The 17,809-nt window shown below is 40.8% G+C and overlaps 1 protein-coding gene across 2 annotated transcripts in view; it reads left to right on the top strand.

Annotated features, from left to right (window-relative positions):
• Nucleotides 1-10,031: 10,031 nt before the first annotated feature.
• Nucleotides 10,032-17,809, top strand: part of CFAP44 (cilia and flagella associated protein 44) — a 261,809-nt gene continuing 254,031 nt past the window's right edge. The window contains exons 1-2 of one of the 2 annotated variants that reach the window (XM_049876485.1): nt 10,032-10,299; nt 15,811-15,909. In XM_049876485.1, the coding sequence (XP_049732442.1) occupies nt 15,811-15,909 (99 nt within the window). In that variant the 5' untranslated portion in view covers nt 10,032-10,299. Of the gene's footprint in view, nt 10,300-14,141; nt 15,214-15,810; nt 15,910-17,809 lie in introns of those variants that run through there. The other variant, XM_049876503.1, reaches the window with a different exon arrangement.

Raw genomic sequence — 17,809 nt, 5'->3', positions numbered from 1 at the left:
GACGCACAACCAGAATGCTCCTTAGACGCAAGAATGGCGAAACTGTGTCTTACACACTTTGGACATGTTGTCAGGAGGGATCGGTCCCTGGAGAAGGACATCATGCTTGGCAGAGTACAGGGTCAGAGGAAAAGAAGAAGACCCTCAACGAGGTGGATTGACACAGTGGCTGCAGCAATGAGCTCAAGCAAAATAACGATTGTAAGGATGGCTCAGGACCGGGCAGTGTTTTGTTTTGTTGCGTATAGGGTTGCTATGAGTTGGAACCGACTCGACGGCACCTAACAACAACAACAACAACATGGTACTCCTCGCTCATAGCGACCCTATAGGACAGAGTTGAACTACCCTTTAGATTTTCCAAGGAGTGCCTGGCGGATTTGAACTGCCGACCCTTTGGTTCACAGCTATAGCACTTAACCACTATGCCACCAGGGTCACTGAATCGGTTTTGGGGTTATGGTACTTCTATTTCTAGCTTTTTAAGGAAGCACCAAAATGATTTCCAAAGTGGTTGTACCATTGTACATTCCCACCAGCATTGCATAAGTGCTCCAGTCTCTGAAAAACCTCTCCAATGTTTATCATTTTGTGTTTTTTGGATGAATGCTAGTCTGGTTGTGGTGAGATGGTATCTCATTGCAGTTTTGATCTGCATTTCTCTAATGGCTAATGATGGTGAGCATTTCCTCCTTTATCTGTTAGTTGCCTGAATGTCTTCTTTGGTGAAGTGCCTGTTCATATTATTTGCCCATTTTTTAATAGGGCTATTTGTCTTTTTGTCATTGAGGTTTTGCAGTACCTTGTAGAGTTTAGAGATTAGAAGCTGATTGGATTTGTTGTAGCCAAATTTTTTTTCCTAGTTTGTAGGTTGTCTTTTTAGTCTTTTGGTGAAGTCGTTGGATGAGCATAAGTGATTTTTAGGAGCTCCCAGTTATCTGGTTTCTTTTCTGGTGTTTGTGTATTGTTAGGAATGTTTTGTATTCTGTTTATGCCATGTATTAGGGCTCCTAGCATTGTCCCTATTTTTTCTTCCATGATCTTTATCGTTTTAGATTTTATGTTTATGTCTTTGATCCATTTTGAATTAGTTTTTGTGCATGGTGTGAGGTATGAGTCTTGTTTCCTTTTTTTGCGGATGGATATCCAGTTATGCCAGCACCATTTGTTAAAGAGGCTGTCTTTTCCCCAATTAACGGACTTTGGGCCTTTGTCAAGTATCAGCTGCTCATAGGTAGGTGATTCTATGTCTGGATTCTCAATTCTGTCCCATTGGTCTATGTATCTGTTGTTGTACCAGTACCAGGCTGTTTTGACTACTATGGCAATAGGTTTTAAAATCAGGTAGTACGAGGTCTCCCACTTTGTTCTTCTTTTTCAAAAATGCTTTATTTATCCAAAGGCTCTTCCATTTCCATATGAAGTTGGTGGTTCGTTTCTCCTTCTTGTCAAAAAATGCCATTGGAATTTGGACCGGGTTGCATTGTATCTATATATTGCTTTGGGTAGAATAGACATTTTTACAATGTTGAGTCTTCCTGTCTGTGAGCGACGTATGTTTTTCCACTTATGTAGGTCTCTTTTGGTTTTTTGAAGTAGTGTCTTGTAGTTTTCTTTGTATGGGCCTTTTACATCTCTGGTTAGATTTATTCCTAACTGTTTTATCTTCTTGGGGGCTATTGTAAGTGGTGTCGATTTGGTGAGTTCCTCTTCAACGTTCTCTTTGTTGGTTTAGAGGAATCCAACTGATTTTTGTATGTTTATCTTGTATCTTGATACTTGGCTGAACTCTTCTATTAGTTCCAGTGGTTTTCTCGTGGATTCTTTGGGATTTTCTGTGTATAGGAACATACCTTCTGCAAATAGAAATACTTTTACTTCTTCCTTACCAATTTGGATGCCCTTTATTTCTTTTTCTAGGCTAATTGCTCTGGCTAGAGCCTCCAGCACAACGTTAAATAAAAGTAGTGATAAAGGGCATCCTTGTCTTGTTCCTGTTCTCAAGGGAAACGCTTTCAGACTCTCTCCATTTAGAATGATGTTGGCTGTCAGCTTTGTATAAATGCCCCTTTATTACGTTGAGGAATTTCCCTTCTATTACTATTTTGCTGAGAGTTTTTAATCATGAATGGGTGCTGGACTTTGTCAAATGCCTTTTCTGTATCAATTGATAAGATCATGTGGTTCTTGTCTTTTGTTTTATTTATGTGATTGATTACATTGATTGTTTTCCTAATGTTAAACCATTCTTGCATACCTGGTATGAATCCCACTTGGTCTTGGTGAATTAGTTTTTTGATATGTTGTTGAATTATATTGGCTAGAATTTTGTTGAGGGTTTTTACATCTGTGTTCATGATGGATATCGGTCTGTAATTTTCTTTTTTTGTGGTATCTTTACCTGGTTTGGTATGAGGGTTATGCTGGCTTCATAGAATGAGTTTGGGGTATTCCATCCTTTTCTATGCTCTGAAATACCTTTAGTGGTAGTGGTGTTAACTCTTCTCTGAAATTTTGGTAGAATTCTCCAGTCAACCTGTCAGGGCCAGGGTTTTTTCTTGTTGGGAGTTTTTAAACTACCTTTTCAATCTCTTCTTTTGTTATAGGTTTATTTATTTGTTCTACCTCTGTTTGTGTTAGTTTAGGTATGTAGTGTGTTTCTAGAAATTTGTCCATTTCCTCTAGGGTTTCAAATTTGTTACAGTTTTTCATAGTATTCTTGTACAATTTTTTTCACTTTCTTATAGGTCATTTGAAGAACAGAAGTTTTAAATTTTGATGAAATTCAATTTATCAATTTTTTTCTTTTACGGATTGTGCTTTTGGTGTCGTATCTTAGAATGCTTTGCCTAACCCAAAAGTCTTCTCCGTTTGTTATTCTAGAAGTTTTATGGTTTTACCTTTACGTCTCTGAAGTATTTTTAGTTAATTTTATATATGGCGTGAGGTATAGATTCAAGGTCATAATTTTGTACATGGATATCCAGTTATTCCAGCACCATTTATTGAAAAGCCTATTCTTTCTCCACTTCATTGCATTTGTACCTTTGTCAAAAATTAGTTGTCCATATATGCATGGCTTTATTCCTGTATTCTATTCTGTTTCCTTGATCTATTTGCCTATTGCTACACCAGCACCATCCAGTTTTGATTACTGTAGCTTTATAGTAAGTGTTGAAATCAAGTACTTTTTGTAATCCAATTTTGCTCTTCCTTTTCAGTGTTGTTATGGTTATTCTACATGCTTGGCATTTTCATATGAATTTCAGAATCAGCTTGTCAATTTCTACAAAAAAAAAGTCTACTGGCATTTTGATAGGGATTACTTGAATCTATAGATCAGTTTAGAAGAATTGATGTCTTAACAACATGGAGTGTTCTGATCTACGAACAAGCTATGCCTGTCTGTTTAATTAGTCTTCTTTGATTTCACCCAGCAATATCTTGTAGTTTTTAGTGTACAGGTCTTTCAGATTAACCCCTAAAGTAGTTAATATTTTTGATATTATTGCAAATGGTATTTAAAAAATTTTCCCTTTCTGGTAAGCCATTGCTATTATGTAGAAATACAATTAATTTTTTGTATGTTGATCTTGTATCATGGAACTTTGATAAAGTCACTTATTAGTTATACTAGTTTATTTTTTGTTGTTGTTGCAGATTTTATCAAGTTTTCTACATAGATAGTCATGTAGCCTGTGAGTAAAGACAGTTTTACTTTAATGTTTTGTAATCTGAATGATTTTGTTATCTTTTTCTTGCCTAAGGGCACTGGCTACAACCTCCAGTACAATGTTGAATAGATGTAGTAAGAATGGACATCTTTGTCATTTCCGAATCTTAAGGGAAAATCTTCCAGTCTTTCACCGTTAAATATTACGATAGATGTAGGTCTTTTCGTAGACTTACTTTTAATCAGGTGAAGGAAATTTCCTTTTGTTCCTAGTTAGTTGAGAGTTTTAAAGAAAAGTTGTATTTTGTCAAAGGATTTTTCTACATCTATTGAGATCAAAATTTTTTTTTTTTTATTGAGATCAGCATTTTTTTTTTTTTAGTTTTCAATTTGGTGAATTGCATTGATTGATTTTCAAAATAAGCCCCACTTTTAATGTGTTGTTGGGTTCGATTTGAGAAAATTTTGTTTACTTTTTTGCATCTAAGTTTGTGGGGGATATCGGTCTATAGTTTTCTTTCCTTACAAACCTCCCCCTGCTTTAAATACCACGGTAATGCTGGCCTCATAGAATAAGTTGAGAAGTATTCTCTTCAATTTTTTGTATGAGTTTGTGTAGAATTGGTAATATTTCTTCCTCAAATGTCTAGTAGAATTCACTAATGAAGCTATTTGGCCAGTAGTTGTCTTTATGGGGAGCTTTTAATGGCAATTTAAATTTCTTTAATAGAGGTTCATAGATATAGCTGCCGTTGAGTCTACTCCAACCTTATGTATAACAGTCCTGTATCATGCACGTGATCTCTGGCATGTTCAAGTCCATTGTTGACATGATTTTGCCAATCCATTTCACCAAGGGTCTTCCTCACCCTCTTTGGCCCTCTATGAAAAATAATGTCCTCCTCCAGCAATTGACCCTAGAGGATGTCCAAAGCAAGTGAGTTGGACATTGTTCTGTTGCGAAACTTAAGATTTCCTTTGGCTAATGAGCGTGTCTTAATCTGGAAGCTCCACCGAAACCTGTTCACTGTGGGTATCCCTGCTGGTATTTGAAATATCGTTGGCATAGCTTCCAGCATCATAGCAACATACAAGCCACCACAGGTGGTGGTGAATATAAAGTCATCTATTTCTTCTTGAGTAAGCTTTGTTAATTTGTTTCTTTCAAGAAATTTGTCTATTTTATTTATGCTGCCAAATTTATTAGCATAAAGTTCTTCAAAATATTCTATTATTCTATTAATATTTGAATAATCAGTAATGCTGTTATCTCTCTCATTCCTGATATTAGTAATTTATGTGTAATTTTTCTCCTGATTGGACCAGTTAAAGATCAAAGATTCAGCTGCTATTTTCAGTAATTTTCTCTATTGTTTTTTGTTCGTCTATTTCATTGACTCAGATTTTTTTTTTATTGTACTTTGGATGAAGCTTTACAGAACAAACAAGTTTCTCATTAAACAGTTATTACACATATTGTTTTATGGCATTGGTTAACAACCCCATGACATGTCAGCACTCTCCCTTGTCAACGTTGGGTTCCTTTTTAGCAGCTTTCCTGTTCCCTCCTCCCTTCTAGTCCTTGCCCCTGGGCTAGCGCGCCGCTTAGTCCTGTTTTGTTTTATGGGCCTGTCTAATCTTTGGCTGGAGGGTGAACCTTGGGAGTGACTTCATTACTGAGTTAAAAGGGTGTCTGGGGGCCATACTCTTGGGGTTTCTTCAGTCTCTGTCAGGCCAGTAAGTCTGGTCTTTTTTTATGAGCTGGAATTTTGTTCTATATTTTCCTCCAGCTCTGTCTGGGATCCTCTGCCGTGATCCCTGCCAGAGCAGTCAGTGGTTGTAGTTGGGCATCCCATAGTTGTATGGGACTCAGTCTGCTGGAGGCCATGATATATGTGTTCTATTAGTCCTTTGGACTAATCTTTCCCTTGTATCTTTAGTTTTCTTCATTCTCCCTTGCTCTCTAAAGGGTGAGACCCCAGTGTTGTATCTTAGATGTCCGCTCACAGGTTTTTGAGACCTCAGACACTACTCATCAAAGTAGAATGTAGAACATTTTCTTTATAAACTGTTATGCCAATTGAACTAGATGTTCCCTGAGACCATGGTCCCCACAGCTCTCAGCCCAGCAATTTGGTCCCTCAGGGAATTTGGATGTGTCTATGGAGCTTCCATGACCTTGCCTTGGACAAGTTGTGCTGAGTTCCCTAGTACTGTGTACTGTCTTACCCTTCGCCGAATTTGCCACTTATCTATCGCCTATTTAGTGTTTTTCCACACCCCGCCCCCGCCTTGTAACCATCAAAGGTTTTTTCTTTTTGTGTGTAAATCTTTTCATGAGTTTTTACGGTGGTGGGCATTGACTCAGATTTGATCTTTATTATTTTCTTCTGGTTACTTTGCGTTTAACTTGCTTTTCTCTTTCTATTTTCTTAAGGTAGAAGGTGCGGTCATTAATTTGAGATTTTTCTTAATTTCCTAGAGTAGGCTTTTAGTACTATAAATTTCTAAGTAATGCTTTAGCTATATCCCACAAATTTTGGTATGTTGTATTTTCATTTTCACTCAATTCAAACTACATAATTATTTTCTGTTTTGATTTCCTGTTTAATCACTGATTTATGTAAAAGTATATTATTTTTCCCCCAAGCTTTAAGAAATTCTCCAAGGATCGTTCTGTTACCGATTTCTAATTTAATTACATTGTGGTCAGAGAACATACCATGCACGACTTGAATCCTTTTGGATTTATTTAAACTTGTGTTATGGTTCAGATTATTGCCCACCTTGCTAAACATTCTGCATACACTTGAGAAGAATGTGTATACTGCTGGTTGTTGGGAGGACTCTTCTATAAATGTCAATCAGTTCAAGACGGTTGACAGTGTTGTTCAAGTTTGCTTTAGGTTGCTGATTTTATTCCTACTTTTACTATAAGTTATTCAGAAAGAGGCGTTATAATCTCTGGCTGTAATTGTGGCTTTATCTGTTTTCCACTATAGTGCTATCAGTTTTTGCTTCATGTGTTTTTAAGCTCTGTTATTAAGTACATAAATGTTTTGGATTGCTATGTTCTTTTGATTAAATGACCCCTTTACCATTATGAAATAATCTTTATCACTAGTCGTATTCTTTACTCTGATATTGACATAGTCACTGCAGATTTCTTTTGACTAGTGTTAGCATGATATGGAGCCCTGGTGGTATAGTGGTTAAGAGCTCAGCTGCTAACTGAAAGGTCAGCAGTTCAAATCCACCAACCGCTCATTGGAAACCCTATGGTACAGTTCTACTCTGTCCTATAGGGTTACTACGAGTTGGAATTGACTCCGTGGCAACCGGTCTGGTTTAATTTTTTAGCATGATATGTCCTTTTCCATCATTAAACTTATTTGTGTCTTCATATTTAATGTGTATTTCTTGTAGGCAGCAAAATCCAACATGACAATCTCTGCTTTTATTTTGGGTAGTTAGACCATTTAGACTTAATGTAATTATTGATATGTCTGTCATCTTGCTATTTGTTTTCTTTTTAGCCCATTTGTTGTTTGTTTCTTTTTTCCTGCCTACTTTTGATTAATCAAGTTACTATTATTATTATCCATTTTATCTCCTATGTAGACTCTTAGATTTATCTTTTTTTATGTTACTGGTAGCTTTAGGAACTTTTGTAAGAACTGTCTAACTATCATCCAAAGTGGCTGTACCATTTTGCACTGCACCAGCAATAAAGGACCGTTTCTGCATCCTCCTTGCATTTGGCGTTGTCAGTGTTTTAGATTTTAGCCATTGAAATGGGTTTGTAGTGGTATCTCATTATTGTTTTAATTTTCAACTTCCAATTGACATATGATGTTGGGCATCTTTTTGTTTGCTTATTTGCCATCTGTTTATCTTCCTCGGGGAGAAGTCCATCCAGATATTTTGACCATTAAAAAAAAAATTGGCTTGTTTGTTTGATTATTGAATTTTAAGGGTTTTTTTGCTTAATTTGGATACAAGTCCCTTATCACATATGTGTTTTGCAAATATTTTCTCCCAGTTTGGGGCTCATCTTTTCATTTTCTTGACAGAGTTTTTGCAGAGCAGTTTTTAGTTTTAATTAAGTCCAACTTATCAATTTTTTCTTTCATGAATCATACTTTTGGTGTTATACCTAAAAACTCATTGCCAAACCCAAAGTCACCTAGATTTTCTCCTATGTTATCTTCCAGAGGTTTTATAGTTTTGCATTTTACATTTAGCTTTATGATCCATTTTGATTTAATTTTTGTGAAAAGTGTAAGGTCTGTGGCTAGAGCCATTTTTTTGCACGTGGATGTCCAGTTGTTCCGACGTTTGTTGAAAAGACTATCCTTTCTCCATTGAATTGCCTTTGCTCTTTGTCAAAGATCAGTTGACTATATTCCCGTGTGTCTATTTCCGGGCTTTCTATTCTGTTCCATTGATCTATAGTTCTCTAGTCTTTCATCGATACCACACTGTTTTCATTACTGTAGCTTTACAGTGTCGAAGTCAGTGTGTGCACTCCAACTTTTTTGTTCTTCTTCAATATCGTGCTGGCTATCAAGTCTTTTGCCTTTCCATATAAACTTTGGAAATCGGTTTAATATCCACATAATCACTTACTGGGATTTTGTCTGAGTTTGTGTTAAATCTATACATCGAGTTGAGAACCGACATCTTAACGATATCAAGACTATGTAAGGTCCTTTTCAAGGCCTGGAGCTCTGGTGGCACAGTGGTTAAGAGCTTGGCTGCTAAACAAAAGGTCAGCAGTTTGAATCCACCAGCCACTCGTTGGAAACCCTACAGGGCAGGCAGTCCTACTCTGTCCTACAGGGTCACTAGGAGTTGAAATGGACTCCACGACAATGGGTTTTTCCTTTTTTTTTTCTTTTTTACAAGGCCTACACAGCTCTGCCTGTGTACAGCTCAGGTCTATCTAGGAATCTCCTCTCACACCGAGCTCCCCTTGCTCCCTCAACCCCAGATGTTGCCAGGTGGAAACCCCAGGTTCTGCTCAGTGCAACTCATCTCAGTCAATAAATAAGAGACCGAGGTAGGAGAGTAGAAAGGCGCCTTTACTTTGTTGCACTGGGCTGCTCAGTGAACGCAAGCGGGAAGGTTACTTTTATGGGATTTACAAGTCGGAAGTTCATCCGAGTTACATCAGCAACTTTCTTATACCATACTACACAGGTGCAAAGGGCTTTACATGTAACTTCCTGTATCATGTGTTCAGAAAATGTTGGTTAAACTCCACCCAGAGTCAGGGAAGTTACTATATATGAGCTAAAAGGTTATTCTGAACATCAACATTACACCTAAACTCATTACCGCCAATTTCCTCTAGTTTTGGGTAACAGTTAAAAAGAGGGTAGCCAAAATTTTAATGTAAAGCTAGGGGGTGTGCCAAGCAAGCTGCTTGAGGCAGCGGTTTTCTGCCTCCTGGGGACCTCCCTCTGCAGGGACCCTCTACCCTTCCCGCTCACTCATCCTTACTTCTCAGCTTCCCTGCATAACTCAAATATTCCTATAATTGGGTCGCCCTGCGTCAGAATCGACGGGATGGCTTCCTTCTCAGCACTCATCACAGTTTTACGTTTTTGTGCCTATTAGCTGTCTGCTATCATGCTGTAAGCTCCAGGAGAGCAGGGACGTGGCTTGTTTTCAGTCCCGTTGAATCTAACATAGCCTCTGGCATATCAGCAGGTACTAACAGGTATTTTTTAATAGAGAAAGAGAGGTGAAGGCAGTTAGGTGGGGTATGTGAAGCCTGGTGTGCACAGCGACGTCTCTCCAGCACACTTTCCAGAACTCCGGTTAATGCTGCAGGTTTACTCTCCAAAGCTGTGTCCTGGGAGCTCCAGGAAAAGGCGCAGTTAGATAGCAGAAGGCGCTCAAACCTCCCACCTGCAGCGCCCAGAGCAGCTTTTCAGGGCGCCTGCGTCCTGGGCTCGCCGGAAATACGCAACGGGGTGGGCGGGGCCCCGGTAACCCGGGCAACATGCCGGAAGCGGCGGGCTGTTTTAGTCTGTGGCGGGCCGGGCGGCTCCAGACCCTGGAGTGTTAGTGTCTGTGGAGGCGGCGGCCGGGGAACCGCAAGGCAGGTTGCGATGGCGGGGTGGAGGCCTGCACCCCGCAGACCACCGATCCTCAGGGCCCGAGGCTGTGGGGTCGGGGGAGCAGTGGTGGCGTCCCCTTTTTGTTCGGGGCACGCAGGCGCCTGGTGTAGGGGTACTGAGTACCGGAAGCGCCGCCGCGCTGCCGCATGTTCGCGAGCGTCCGCGTGTCAGGACGCGTGTCTGGGGCCGTGTGTAGCGCGCACGCTGGGAGCGCCCCGAAGGTGCGCGTGCGCACTGCGCTGCCGCGTGTTCGCGAGTGTCCGCGTGTCAGGACGCGTGTCTGGGAACGTGTGTAGCGCGCACGCTGGGAGCGCCCCAAGGGTGCGCGTGCGCGCTGCGCCGCTGCGTGTTCGCGAGTGTCTGCTGTCAGAACGCGTGTCTGGGGCGGCGTGTAGCGCGCACGCTGGGAGCGCCCCAAGGGTGCGCGTGCGCACTGCGCCGCCGCCTGTTCGCGAGTGTCCGCGGGTCAGGGCGCCTGTCTGGGGCCGTGTGTGGCGCGTAAGCTGCGGGCGCCCCGAGGGTGCGCGTGCGCACTGCGCTGCTGCGTGTTCGCGAGTGTCTGCTGTCAGGACGCGTGTCTGGGGCCGTGTGTGGCGCGCACGCTGGGGGCGACCCGAGGGTGCGCGTGCGCACTGCGCGCCGAGCGGGCCTGGAGGCGGCTGCAGCCAAGGTCCGCTTCTCCAGGGGGCTGGAAACGCCTCCCCTGCCGGGAACCTTTGCGGGTGGGAGGAGACGTTGTCTCAGCGCGCGGCTTGGGATTTGCTTCTCGAGTTACGCTTTGGATGTAACCGCTTGTTTAATTGCAGTCCTTCCGCGGACTCGGCGCACAGGCGTCCTCTAGGTTCTTACTGTCTGCAGTGCCCGGTTCTCAGCACGTGCTTCCAGAATAACTGGGGGGACATGGAGCGAGCCAATGAGGGAGGGGGAAACCAGTCGGAAGAAATGATGAGAGGCTGGACAAAAGCATTCCGAGCAGAGGTGGAGGAGAGAAGACAGATGGGAAAGGCATTATAGGGAAAGAGGCGTCTCTGGTGTCTGATTGGCTGAGAGACAAGAAGAAACAAGTTGATGCTAAGGTTTAAACCAGCGCGACTAGAGGGATGGTAATGCCCCCCCCCACGCTCCCCGCGAAACAAACAAAAAAAAACCCCAAACCCGTTGCCATCTAGTCGATTCCGAGTCATAACGACCCTGTAGGACAGAGTAGAGCTGGCCCGTAGAGTTTCCAAGGAGCACCTGGTGGATTCGAACTGCTGACCTTTTGGTTAGCAGCTGTAGCACTTAACCACTATGCCACCAGGCTTTCCGGTAATGCTGCCAGTTCAGCTTAATTCAGCAGACATTTACTGAGCAAGCCAATGATATATTCAGAAGTAGGGTTTGGGGGTGAGCGGATGAGGAACTGTATTTTGGCTACACTGTATTTGCGGTATTTGGGGGTTGTGCACCGGAGATGGTTAGAGATGAGTGTTTGGTACTTTGGGGAAAGCTGTGAACCATGGACTCTAGACTCGTTTTCACAGTATGTTTTTGTGCCAGATTCATTCATAACTTCTCTCCCAGGAGTAGATGAGATCGCTGAGGAAGAGTGTGAACCTCTCCTTGGTGATGTAGAAAGTAAGCTCCAGGAGAGCTGGCACCACGTTAGACTTGCTTCCTGTTGTATTCCAGTGCCCGGCTATGGCCTGGCCTGTGATAAGCTCTCAGAAACAATCCATGGGTGACGGGAGAGTGTGCCCAGTGGAAGACAGATAGGGCTGGGGATAGAACTGGGTGAAGATCCTTGATTAGATGGTATGTGAGGAGGGCCCCGTGGGCACCTGAGAAGAAAAGGAGGAAAGGATAGCATCTAGGAAGCTATTACTGTTTCAGATTCTCTTTAAATAAGTCTGGATTTTCTGAGTCGGAATAATGGCAGCGGGTTTTTTTTTTTCCTGGGTTGTGCTCATTTTATCATTTTGACTCCATAGCACTGTAAACCATCAGAATATCGCTACAGTCCCACATTTCAGTGTGCAAACTACAGCACCCTTATGCCTCTGGCCTCATCAGTGGCACAGTGTTTCTTTGTTAGATCACAAAGGCAGATTCTTGGTTAAGAAAAATACAGTCACCATTATTGGTAATGTTTATATTAATTTCCATATCGCTTTGCTAAAAAAACAAACTTCTGTTTGGATACATTATATTTACCATCAGAAGCCACCATTGCTTTACAAATAGCGTAACTATTTCTTTTCCTGAATTTTTGATGTTGTTTTAGTTGAGGGCCTCACCTGTCAAAGAAACGAGAACAGCGGCCTGTTGACAGCTTTTCTGACGGTTCCTGAGCCTGTGTGTGCTTCATATGCGTGACTGGGTTTTCAGAATCGAGGCTGATGGAATTTCAGCCTCTGAATAAGTATAATATTTTTAAAATTATAACGTGAAATCATTTTCCCCCTATTTTTAAGAGTAACATAGGTTCACTATATAAAGTTTGGAAAATATAGAACCAGCCAGAGATAACCCACTTCTAGTAAGGTTTTCTAGCTGAGGTCTACGGACAGACCTGGATTTGAGTGCCAGTTCCCAGCTCTGCCCATTTGCTGTGACTTAATCTCTCTAAATCCCATTTTTCTCATTAGGAAAAGGGTCCTAATAGCTGTTGTCATTGTCATCGACGTCTTCGGTTCTTAAATAGGGCTTTTTGGGTTTTATGTGCTAGGCAGGGGTTCCATGCACCTTGCTGATATTTAATTAGCTCCATTTTATAGTAAGCGACAAACCTGGCATGGGAATCCAGACAGTCCGGTGCCATGTTCTGTTCCTGCCTCAATGGGTTTGTGGGATTAAATGGGAAGCGCTTAGCACAGAATAAGTGCTTGCTTTGTTAACTATATATATTTATGTGAAGTCCTGGTGGTGCAGCGGTAAAGAGCTCAGCTGCTAACCGAAAGTTTGGCTATTTGAGCTCATCAGCTGTTCTGGGGAGAAAGGTGTAGCAGTCTGCTTCCTTAAAGATTTACAGCTTTGGAAACCCTATGGGGCAGTTCTGTTCTGTCCTATAGGGTCGATATATATGTGTATATATACATCTGCATGTATACGCATATATATGTAAATATATATTTTTGAAAATATACCATACGTGTAGTTCTCTATTTTGCTTTTTTACACTTAACTTTTTGTGTATCTTCCTGTGTCATTAAACATTCTGCTTAATATAATTTTAATGGCTTCATGATTCATTATATAGATTGTTTCTGGAGTGTAAATTAAAAATCCTAGTGATTAAAGAGTAAAATACATTAGGATCCTTTCTTTGAACAACTTTTAGGTTTTTCCCAGTCTTTTATTATAATAGCTTTATTGAGATAGAATTCATATACCATAAACTTTACCCACTTAAAGTGTACAATTCAGAGGTTTTTAGTATATTCACAGAGTTGTGCAGCTATCACCACCGGCCATAAAACCAACAAAGACCAAACCCAGTGCCATGGAGTCGATTCTGACTCATAGCGACCCTGGTGGCGTAGTGGTTAAGTGCTATCTATGGCTGCTAACCAAAGGGTCGGCGGTTCGAATCCGCCAGGCGTTCGTTGGAAACTCTGGAGCAGTTCTACTCTGTCCTGTAGGGTCTCCATGAGCCTCTGGATATAGCATCTTTTTTATTCATCATTTGTGGACATTTGGGTTGTTTCTACTTTTTGTCTACAATGAATAATGCAGCCATGAACGTTTTTGTACAAGTTTTTGTGTGGACATATGTTTTCAGGTCTCTTGGGTATTCCACCCAGAAGTGGAATTGCTGGATGACATGATAACTCTGTTTGACATTTTGAGGCACTGACAAACTGTTTTCCAAAGTGGCTGTACCATTTTACATTCCAGTCAGCAATGATTAAGGGTTCTGATTTCTCTATATTAACACCAACACTTGGTATTATCCATGTTTTTTATTGTAGCCATCCTAGTGGTTATAAGGTTGTTTCTCATTGTGGTTTTGGTATGCATTTCCCTCATAACTGAAGATGTTGAGCATCTTTTCATGTGCTTATTAGCCGTTTGTGTATCTTTTTTGGAGAAATGTTTCTTCAAATCCTTGACTCATTTTTAAATTGGGTTATTTGTCTTTCTCCTGTTGAGTTGTAAGATCTTATATGTTTATAATGCAAGTCCCTTATCGGATATTTGATTTGCATGTATTTTCTCCCATTCTGTGGGTTGTCTTTTTCTTGATGGTCTTTTTTGAGGCACAAAAGTTTTTAATTTTGATGAAGTGTGATTGATCTATGTTTTCTTTGGTTGCCTGAGCTTTTGGTGTCGTATCTAAGAAAGCATTGCCTAATCTAAGATACGAGGATTTACTCCTATGTTTTCTTCTAAGAGTTTTGTAGTTTGAAATATATTTAAGCCTATGATTTATTTCGAGTTAATTTTTGTATATGAGGTAGGGGTGTAACTTCATTCATTTTCACGTGGATATCCAGTTGTCCTAGCATGATTTGTTGAAAAGACTATTCTTTTCCCATTGATTTATTCTGACACTCTTGTTCAAATCAGTTGCGAGGTTTATTTTTGGATTTTCAGTTCTAGTCCATTCCTATCATTTTTATGGTATTTGTGGTGCTACCACTTATTAGCTCTGTGACCTTCGCAGTTTAACTCTTTGTCCCTCAGTGTTCTCATCTGTAGAATGGGTAATAAGTAGTAAGTACCTCATGGGGTTACTGTGAGGTTTAAAGGAAGAATGCATGTGAAGAGCAGAACAGTACGTGTCATGTAGTAAACACTCAATACGCGTGATCTGATGCCGTCACCACCACCGCCACCACCGTCATCACCCTCCCCATCACACACATACAACTTAAATATTATTCTCCAATTTGTATGTGACTTATCTCCCTGCTGGATTATAAACCCCTTGAAATTTGATACCAGGCTGAAGAGTGATGAGAGAGAGAATGAGCAGAGAGCAAAGAAAATTAAGGGCAAACTCTTGAGAAAGACTTGCATTTAGGCATCTTTATTAGAGTAGACTAAATGATTTTTAAAAAAATGTATTTAAGGAAAATACTAGGCTTTTCGTTTTAGGATAATTTGGAGTACCATCAGCTGGAAAGTTGTGTAATTATTCAGGTGTGTACAGAGGTTCTGGCATAGGAGTCATACAGTGTTGCTTTTTTAGTCATATGTATGCTTTATAAAATCCTAGTGATCAGGAACTATAGACCTTTTTCTCATTTTGTTTAATGTTTAGTCTAGTGTCCTTAGCTTTGCTCTTTTAAGAGTGCCAGGCAAATGTTGGCAATTGACAAACTCTGGTTTAAAATAAATAATCACCCTGTTCCATTATCATGTGAGAGAGAGACTAGAAGTGGTGTCATATGTCATTGTTCTCTGGAGTTTAGCTGTCGTTATTTTAAGGTAAGCACGTCTGTACCTAGTAGTGATTTAGAGTGTTATGCCTTCCTCTCATCCCCTTGTATTCCTATTGTTAGCCTGTGACTGGCCATTTTCTCTAATAATTGTGAATTTGTGTAATCAATGACAAAACATAACTATTCTGTTCTCTGTTTTAGGTCATAACTTCTGCATTCCTACAGGTCTTTATTAAGCAAATATTTAAGTTACTGATTTGAGACCTTTCACTGTAGTTTTCAGTATTAACTTTGTATTAATGGTAAAGTAAGAGAACCAAGTATTTTGGTAGTCTGTTTTTTTTGTTGTGCAGTGGCTAAGAGCTTGGCTGCTAACCAAAAGGCCAGCAGTTGGAATCCACCAGCTGCACCTTGGAAGCCCTGTGTGGCAGTTCTACTCTGTCCTTTGGGGTCACTATGAATCAGAATCGACTTGACGGCAATGGGTTTGAGTTTGGTTTTTTTGGTTCCTTTAGTTATACATTTTTCTTCTGACATATCAAGATTTATTTTATATTTCCTAAGTGTCTTTTTCCCCCTTTGGTGGTGCTTAATTATTACTTTTTCTTGTATTTTAAAAATTTACTGTGACTGTTACTCCTAGATGTCGTTGGTCAGAGTGAACCGTTATGGTCCCCGGGGAGGGGGAAGAAAAGTACTGAAAGTGAAGAAGAAGAAACCTTCAGTGAAGCAAGAATGGGATGTAAGTCTAGGTGGGATAATATAACATTGTAACATTATTCTGGACCAGTAGTAACATGGCAACATGGCTCAGGTCATTCAAACAGTGCTTCGAATGAGGCTCAGCATGTAATAGGGCAGAATGGGTTTCCAGACATTTACATCGTAGGCCTGGGAGGGAAGAACAGAATCCTTTGGGGAGCTTTTTTAGAACACACGTATCTAGGCTATCACGCCTACCTCTTCTGATGAATTGGAATCTTAAGTGGGTGTGCAGTGTGTCTTTAAAAAAAAAAAAGTCCCCCTTCTCAGCTTTGGCTGAAAACTGACTGCTTTAGGGCAACTTTAGCTAACATGATCACTGAAGTCTGAAATTTTTGGTACCTTTTATAGGCTTGCCCAGAGCAATCAGTGATACCCTAGTCATATGATTGGCATTTTGGGTGAAAAAGTGGGTGATCCTTACTTTCTTACCCCTTAGATTGTTTGTTGTTCCCATCCAGAGGCTGATCAATTTCAGTACAAAGGTTCTTCTTGAGATACAACACACGTCTCAAGTGCCTTTGGGTCATATGATCCCGGATTCCTAGCCTGAATGCCCCATACCATTACCAAGGGGACGTATATCTCTTGCAGCCTAGTACTTTGGTTTAGACCAGGAAGTCCCTTCACTTTCCACGTGGAGGGTAAGTCAGGAACTAGCCTGGTATCTCAGGGATTGTTTTGACTTGGAACCTTCCGGGTTGTGGCCAACCACATTAGCCAGATACCCTTGACAAACTGCTAGCAGCTAGAGATGGGGCAGTGGGACTTCTCTGTGCTTAGATTGTCTTGTTGTCACCAAATTGGCTCTAAAATATAAGGGTGTGACTAAGGAAATGACTGATTAAAAGGAAAAAAAAAAGCACGTGATAAGTATTGTCTACTTGACACTCGTCACTTTCGGAAGTGCAGTATTTATTCTGATACGCTTTGTAGCTCAAAACGTAATGAAACCCATCATTTGAAATTGCGTTCATAGCCTTCCTCATTTACTTTTTCTTTTCTTCCATGCTGGAAAAAATCTTTATTTTTTGAAGGTGTACTGATCTAGGGAAGGAGTCAGAAGTTACATGGTGTGAAGTCTGGTGAATGATGAAGGAGAAATCAAGCTGAACAATACTGTTTTGAAACAAGATATTTTCTTGAATGGCTTGTAAATTAGCTTGAAGGGAAATCCTGTTGAAAACAGTTGTAAGCAACACTAATGAAATTATTATCTCTTCCCCCATGGGAACAAATTCCAGGCATACCACTTACTTGTATGCCTGGATTTTATTATGGTCTTTATTTAAAACAATTCTCATTACCTTGTATTCGTGCCTTGTTCTTTTGTACATAAATGTAAGAGGGCTAACTTTTAGTGTAGCAAAGACTTGAGCCAGATCTAAACCATGGCCCAAACGTTGGGTCTTTTAGTATATCAGAAGCTGTTTCACAAGATGCAGTTTTCTTTGTATTTATCATCACTTAGAAGTAAACTCTAACCTGTTTTATTTCCTGCTTTCCTACATCTGGATAGCAGAATGGCTGAATTCACATTGGCAAGGCACTGCTTAGAGTGGTGAGGCTGTGCACTGCACAATTCCAGGGGTTCCTATTTACTGAGTTGTTAATGACACCTCCTGGAGTTGTGAAACATGGTGGCCCTGCCACGTTGGTTAAATGCCTCTTTGACTTGAGTGGCTATTTCCAAATGTTTTGAAACGATACAGTGCCCCGGAACCTCATCTGTCATTACGGTGGCTTCTGTGCTTAAGGTGGAAACCCTGGTGGTGTAATGGCTAAGAGCTACAGCTGCTAACCAAAAGGTCAGCAGTTCGAATCCACCAGGCAGTCCTTGGAAACACCATGGGGCAGTTCTACTCTGCCCTGTAGGGTCG

This window comes from Elephas maximus, chromosome 1 (genome assembly GCF_024166365.1).
Source record: "Elephas maximus indicus isolate mEleMax1 chromosome 1, mEleMax1 primary haplotype, whole genome shotgun sequence".
Taxonomy (NCBI): domain Eukaryota; kingdom Metazoa; phylum Chordata; class Mammalia; order Proboscidea; family Elephantidae; genus Elephas; species Elephas maximus.
This window is presented reverse-complemented; position numbering and strand designations above follow the sequence as displayed.